The sequence below is a fragment of the Procambarus clarkii genome, chromosome 5, assembly GCF_040958095.1.
Source record: "Procambarus clarkii isolate CNS0578487 chromosome 5, FALCON_Pclarkii_2.0, whole genome shotgun sequence".
NCBI classification, from domain to species: Eukaryota; Metazoa; Arthropoda; class Malacostraca; order Decapoda; family Cambaridae; genus Procambarus; species Procambarus clarkii.
This window is the reverse complement of record NC_091154.1, coordinates 14,236,499-14,244,353: the sequence shown is the minus strand read 5'-3', so window position 1 is coordinate 14,244,353 and position 7,855 is coordinate 14,236,499. Positions and strand designations below refer to the sequence as shown.

The 7,855-nt window shown below is 44.9% G+C and overlaps 1 protein-coding gene across 2 annotated transcripts in view; it reads right to left on the bottom strand.

The window, feature by feature from the left end:
• Positions 1 to 408: 408 nt before the first annotated feature.
• Positions 409 to 7,855, bottom strand: part of LOC138373464 (uncharacterized) — a 32,534-nt gene continuing 25,087 nt past the window's right edge. For both annotated transcript variants that reach the window (XM_069339678.1, XM_069339686.1), the window contains 2 exons: positions 7,482 to 7,794; positions 409 to 4,028 (listed from right to left, as the gene is read on the bottom strand). In XM_069339678.1, the coding sequence (XP_069195779.1) occupies positions 2,300 to 4,028; positions 7,482 to 7,492 (1,740 nt within the window). In that variant the 5' untranslated portion in view covers positions 7,493 to 7,794 and the 3' untranslated portion in view covers positions 409 to 2,299. The remainder of the gene's footprint in view (positions 4,029 to 7,481; positions 7,795 to 7,855) is intronic.

The following is a 7,855-nucleotide window of genomic DNA, read 5'->3' as shown; positions in this document are numbered from 1 at the left end:
TTATTCAATGTGTCTCATTAGTTTTCAATTTTTTTTTCAGTAACATTATTCAACAGTTTATCTTTTGAGAAAAGTATATAATAAAATGTGTGGAAGATCGGAATACTGTACTTAAATGTGTGTGTGTGTCACTAAGATGTATACTATATTATTTGCTTAGAACAATAAAACATTTTTTGGTGTTATTATACTATATACACACTTTACATATAACTATACTGTATACATTTTCTTGCATAATTACAAACCACTAAGCCAGTCTGGTGTGTGTCATAATCTCATAACTTGGGGTCAGAGTTCAGCTCTGCAGGTTGTGTGCAAAATTAACTCCACGTATTGAATATATAACATTTTCTTCATAATGTATTTCTAATGTTTTACCATTATTTTTCAAATGCAATGATACAATTGGACTGTCAATACTGTTATTTATATCACAGAATATATACAGTAGATCATACACACACAGTTTCATGTCATTAATATGTGCATCATATTATATTCTTTGAACAATTAAACACACAAACAGTTTTTGCTGTTCTTGCATAAATACACACATAATATATAATTATTTACATTTTTATACACCATAACAAAGCAATAAAACAGTTGTGGTGGGTGTGGTAATGATATCCAAGCACAGGACAGCACCACACACTACTGGCCGGCGATGTTGTGGTGGGTGTGGTAATGATATCCAAGCACAGGACAGCACCACACACTACTGGCCGGCGATGTTGTGGTGGGTGTGGTAATGATATCCAAGCACAGGACAGCACCACACACTACTGGCGGGCGATGTTGTGGTGGGTGTGGTAATGATATCCAAGCACAGGACAGCACCACACACTACTGGCCGGCGATGTTGTGGTGGGTGTGGTAATGATATCCCAGCACAGGACAGCACCACACACTACTGGCCGGCGATGTTGTGGTGGGTGTGGTAATGATATCCCAGCACAGGACAGCACCACACACTACTGGCGGGTGATTCCACCACATGATGCTACCTGATGCAGCAAAATGCCTCACAGTATATCCCAGCACAGGATAGCACCACACACTACCGGCGGGTGATGCCACCACATGATGCTACCTGATGCAGCAAAATGCCTCACAGTATATCCCAGCACAGGATAGCACCACACACTACCGGCGGGCGATGCCACCACATGATGCTACCTGATGCAGCAAAATGCCTCACAGTATATCCCAGCACAGGATAGCACCACACACTACCGGCGGGTGATGCCACCACATGATGCAACCTGATGCAGCAAAATGCCTCACAGTATATTACGCACATTGCTAAGTCTAGACACACACTCCTATTATCATCAAGATTTTTCGACACTTAATCATGAATGTGAATAAATGTCCACAATTTTATTTTGTAAATGAACATGTGGTCATATTTCTTGATGCGTCGAGACCGTGGCTGTGTGCTGAGAATGTCTGCTTCATGCTCTGATCATCACAACCAGCATTCTGTTTGCTGATATCTGAACTTTGTACAGTCATTATCACAGTCAGCATCTTCTATGACACTATCATTGCAAAATAATCTCAGACCTTTATTTCTTCATATTTTAATGATGGTGCGGGCACAAGCCACATGGCAGTGCTGTCAGCTGCTGCAGCATGCACCCAGGATTTTTTTTTCCAAGTTGACGTCCGTTTACTGGATGTCTGAGGGAGCATATTTAAAAATCCTGTGTATGCACAGAATTTTAAATCTTGCGCTGTACTATAAATCATCCCTGTATGACTTGTAGAGCAGAAGGGTTAACTAACAGGCAGCCTTAGAAGCCACCTGACAGGCAGCCCTGGAAGCCACCTAACAGGCAGCCCTGTACGTCACCTGACAGAAGTCTTGTTTAAAAGTGAGGTCACATCTGCCAACTGGCATGAGCGAGTGAGAGGTGTAAAATGAATGTAGAAGCTTCTAAACAGTGGGGGCTGGGCAATGATACAGCATTTTGTTAAGAACAAGGTTACAAGTCTCCAACAAATAACTACTGTACCTGGCAATGTATCTTTATTGAGGTACAGTACAGTACTGTACCAGATATTTCAGGGAGTTCTGCCAAAATCACTCTCTCCATTACAATTGAGCCTTATATCAAAGAAAAATCTGTTAGCCCTTAAACTGCTAAGCTATTTAAAAGTCTTATATCATAATGGGCCATGAAACAAAAGTATTGAAACCCATGAAGATCAATCGCATATGGCAAGTTGTGAACAGGAGGAAATTGCAGATATGCAATTGGAAGTGTAAGGTTTAATGCTATTTTCTCTCTTACTTGAATATACCACAAATATAATCTGTTAATGATGTTTTCTCTCTGGTTTCAGATGAACCAAGTTCCACAGAAATCAAGTCTGTCAATGATATTTTCTCTTTCATTTTAGGTGAACCAAGTTCCATAGAAATCAAATCTGTCAATGATATTTTCTCCTTCAATTTAGAGGAACCAAGATGCACAGAAATCATATCTGTCAATGATATTTTCTCCTTCAATTTAGAGGAACCAAGTTGCACAGAAATCATATCTGTCAATGATATTTTCTCTCCCATTCCAGATGAACTTTGTCCCACAGAAATCAAATCTGTAAACGACACAGCATTTCCTGATGTGCAAGAGGTGACTCTTTCAGCTGCAACAAGTTTAACTGGTTCCACATGCTCAGAGTCATGCAAATGATATTTTGATATCATTTCCATAGACTTTTTCAAAACTTTATCTTCGTTACTCTGTCTCTTGCTCTGTAATCCCTGTTTGGCGACGTGATCACTCGTTTCCTCTACGCTCAACAGTTTGGCAATATGGCTACTTGCTCCCTTTCCCCGGAGCAGGTTGGCAAAATGGCCATTTTCTTTCTTCAAATTGAGTAGCTTGGCAATGTGACGACTTGCTTCCCCTCCGTGGAGCAGGTTTTCCCAGACTTTTATACTTATTGACTCAACTTGGGGAAGTTGAGGGGAAGCAACTCTATGTCTGAAGTCATCATTTCTATCCTCCTTCCTGATACTGTTTGTGTGTGTGTTATTCTTGATTGTCCATGTTCTTTCCTCTTCATTATGGGTGTATTTGTCGCCACTCATTCCTTGCCTCCACACTTCATCCTCATGTTTATTATAGTCCTCATCCCTCGCTCCTTGTGTCCATGCACCATCCTCATGGTGGCTATATTCATCATCCCTCTTTCCTGGTCTCCATGTTCCATCATCATCATCCTTTTCCCTTGTCCCTTGATGCCACACTGCATCATCATGGTGACTGTATTCATCATCCCTCTTTCCTTGATTCTGTGCTCCATCACCATGGTGAATATTTTTGTGATCCCTTATCCCATGTCTCCACGCTGTAGCTTCATGGTGATTGTGTGTGTCATTACTCTTTCCTTGTCTCCATGCTCCACCTTCATTGTGACTATATGTGTCATTACTCTTTCCTTGTCTCCATGCTCCACCTTCATTGTGACTATATGTGTCATTACTCTTTCCTTGTCTCCACACTCCACCTTCATGGTGATAATTTTTGTCACCCCTCACCCCATGTCCCCATGCTCCATCGTCAAGGAGACTATATTTGTCATCCCTCTTTTCTTGTGTGTACACTGCATCTTCATGATGACTATGCGAAACTCTACTCCCCTCGTTTCTTGCATGTGATGAGGTGCTTGAGGACAGGAAGTCACTAGGTAGAGAGGGCGTGTGAAGAGCCGTCGTATCACTAGGCAGCAGTGAGAAGCACTCTTGTCTTCCAGTGTCCCGGCTACCACCAAACCAACTTTCTAAACGAGGCTGCCAACTTGCTTCCCAGTCTTCACTCCAGTCACAGTTATAGGGATCGTCAACCAAAGAAAGAATTCGCCTTCGTTTCTCTTCAACAAATGCTAGATAATCCTTAAGGTACGCTGGATAAGAATTACCGGTCCCATACTCTTGGCCGCCGCTTCTTCCTCCTCTTCCTCTTCTTTTACAGTAATGATAGTGTGTGGGCGAGTAGGGCCGTGGCTGTGACCTGCAAGTAAATCATCACAAACTAGAAATTAGTATGAGTTGGATTGTTTGCCAAACCCACAAATAAATTATCATAAACTACAGAGTACACCTTAAAATTATGGAGAAGCAAGTGCTCCACAGTATTGTGCAGCACTAAATTATGGAGAAGCAAGTGCTCCACAGTATTGTGCAGTACTAAATTATGGAGAAGCAAGTGCTCCACAGTATTGTGCAGCACTAAATTATGGAGAAGCAAGTGCTCCACAGTATTGTGCAGTACTAAATTATGGAGAAGCAAGTGCTCCACAGTATTGTGCAGCACTAAATTATGGAGAAGCAAGTGCTCCACAGTATTGTGCAGCACTAAATTATGAAGAAGCAAGTGCTCCACAGTATTGTGCAGCACTAAATTATGGAGAAGCAAGTGCTCCACAGTATTGTGCAGCACTAAATTATGAAGAAGCAAGTGCTCCACAGTATTGTGCAGTACTAAATAAGACAAAAAGCCGGCCAAGAAAACCCCAAGACAAGATTCTCAACACTACAATCAAAGGCAATAACCTCTGTGAAACAAGCCTTAGAAGCAAGTGTTATACCCTTCAACCTGATGCATGCAAGATTCTCTGCAAGTGTTATACCCTTCAACCTGATGCATGCAAGATTCTCTGCAAGTGTTATACCCTTCAACCTGATGCATGCAAGATTCTCTGCAAGTGTTACACCCTTCAACCTGATGCATGCAAGATTCTCTGCAAGTGTTATACCCTTCAACCTGATGCATGCAAGATTCTCTGCAAGTGTTATACCCTTCAACCTGATGCATGCAAGATTCTCTGCAAGTGTTACACCCTTCAACCTGATGCATGCAAGATTCTCTGCAAGTGTTACACCCTTCAACCTGATGCATGCAAGATTCTCTGCAAGTGTTACACCCTTCAACCTGATGCATGCAAGATTCTCTGCAAGTGTTACACCCTTCAACCTGATGCATGCAAGATTCTCTGCAAGTGTTACACCCTTCAACCTGATGCATGCAAGATTCTCTGCAAGTGTTACACCCTTCAACCTGATGCATGCAAGATTCTCTGCAAGTGTTATACCCTTTCAACCTGATGCATGCAAGATTCTCTGCAAGTGAGTCCTCCTTGGGTACTTGTGCAAGCCGAGGTTGCGGCCACACAAGCTACACCCAGATGGCTCCACAAACTCAGCCTCCACAAGCTTCTCCTTGGGTACTTGTGTAAGCAGAGGTCGCGGCCACACAAGCTACACCCAGATGGCTCCACAAACTCAGCCTCCACAAGCTTCTCCTTGGGTACTTGTGCAAGCAGAGGTCGCGGCCACACAAGCTACACCCAGATGGCTCCACAAACTCAGCCTCCACAAGCCCCTCCTTGGGTATTGTGCAAGCAGAGGTCGCGGCCACACAAGCTACACCCAGATGGCTCCACAAACTCAGCCTCCACAAGCCCCTCCTTGGGTATTGTGCAAGCAGAGGTCGCAGCCACACAAGCTACACCCAGATGGCTCCACAAACTCAGCCTCCACAAGCTTCTCCTTGGGTACTTGTGCAAGCAGAGGTCGCGGCCACACAAGCTACACCCAGATGGCTCCACAAACTCAGCCTCCACAAGCCCCTCCTTGGGTATTGTGCAAGCAGAGGTCGCGGCCACACAAGCTACACCCAGATGGCTCCACAAACTCAGCCTCCAACAAGCCCCTCCTTGGGTATTGTGCAAACAGAGGTCGCGGCCACACAAGCTACACCCAGATGGCTCCACAAGCCCCTCCTTGGGTATTGTGCAAGCAGAGGTTGCGGCCACACAAGCTACACCCAGATGGCTCCACAAACTCAGCCTCCACAAGCCCCTCCTTAGATATTGTGCAAGCAGAGGTCGCAGCCACACAAGCTACACCCAAATGGCTCCACAAACTCAGTCTCCACAAGCCCCTCCTTGGGTACTTTTGCAAGCAGACGTTGCGGCCTCACAAGCTACACCCAGATGGAAAACCTGGTGCTCTCTGGAATCTAGAAATAAGTGGTACCCTTGTGTTGTGGCCTGGGAAAATGGCTTGCACACCCACAACATTAGAACCTCTAAATCCTCCACAAGGATGAGGGACTGCTGCAAGGAGCCTGCATCAGCCGAGAACACAGCTCACACACACCTAATCCTCCACAAGGATGAGGGACTGCTGCAAGGAGCCTGCATCAGCCGAGAACACAGCTCACACACACCTAATCCTCCACAAGGATGAGGGACTGCTACAAGGAGCCTACATCAGCCGAGAACACAGCTCACAAGCACCTAATCCTCCACAAGGATGAGGGACTGCTGCAAGGAGCCTGCATCAGCCGAGAACACAGCCCACAAGCACCTAATCCTCCACAAGGATGAGGGACTGCTGCAAGGAGCCTGCATCAGCCGAGAACACAGCTCACACACACCTAATCCTCCACAAGGATGAGGGAATGCTGCAAGAAGCCTACATCAGCCGAGAACACAGCCCACAAGCACCTAATCCTCCACAAGGATGAGGGACTGCTACAAGGAGCCTGCATCAGCCGAGAACACAGCCCACAAGCACCTAATCCTCCACAAGGATGAGGGACTGCTACAAGGAGCCTGCATCAGCCGAGAACACAGCTCACAAGCACCTAATCCTCCACAAGGATGAGGGACTGCTGCAAGGAGCCTGCATCAGCCGAGAACACAGCCCACAAGCACCTAATCCTCCACAAGGATGTGAGACTGCTGCAAGGAGCCTGCATCAGCCGAGAACACAGCCCACAAGCACCTAATCCTCCACAAGGATGTGAGACTGCTGCAAGGAGCCTGCATCAGCCGAGAACACAGCTCACAAGTACCTATACATCACTTAAGTGAATGAACTTTCAATGTGGTGGTAACATCATAGAACAAACGAACTTTCAATGTGGTGGTAACATCATAGAACAAACACCCAGATATGGGTTCATTTAGGATTGCTATCTTCAACTAGCAGAAAGGGCACACCCACCGGTAAAAACAATCCTGCACCTGATAGCAGGAGTGCTGGAGGATAGGAATGAAATAAAAGAAAGCAAGTCTAGTATGCTAGTATGACTATACTGTAGAGCATACGGAGCACACGGAAGGGATATCACAACAGGATAGAAACTGGAACAAGGGGGATCGGAGTGTTGGAATGATACCCAACTGCTTTGACAATTGGGAATTGAGTGCTAACCCTGCAAGAAGTTAAACCAGTTGAAGTGAACTTTGAAGTCATCATGGAGTCCAAGAACTAACTCTGTACACAACTAGTGAAAATAGCACACAAGAGAATCAGAGTCAAGTGATCAGAGTAGAGATTACTACACGTACAGCATTGTAGTCCTAAGCTGGCACATGTCTTTCCTTTAGTTTACTCCTAGCAACTACCACAACTATGATATCTGGCATTTATTATTTCACTTTGAAGTATTTACCTCCTTTCCATGGCCAAACACTTCAAAATCAAATGTGGTGTTGGCTTTAGCTTGCCAGCTTCTAATGCTGCTCAACTTCCTTGTTGCCAGTCAGAAGGGTGTTTGATTCCTGACAACTTCCTTCTTGCCAGTCAGAAGGGTGTTTGATTCCCGACAACTTCCTTCTTGCCAGTCAGAAGGGTGTTTGATTCCCGACAACTTCTTTCTTGTCAGAAGGGTAATTTATCCCTGACCTGTGCTTGTTGCCTGTTGGGCGGGTGCTTCACCCATGACCTGCATGTGTTGCTAGTCAAGGGGTTGCTTCGTCCACGACCTGTGTGACACGGGAGAATTAATAAGTTGCAACCATATATTCAGCAACAGATTGTGTCAAA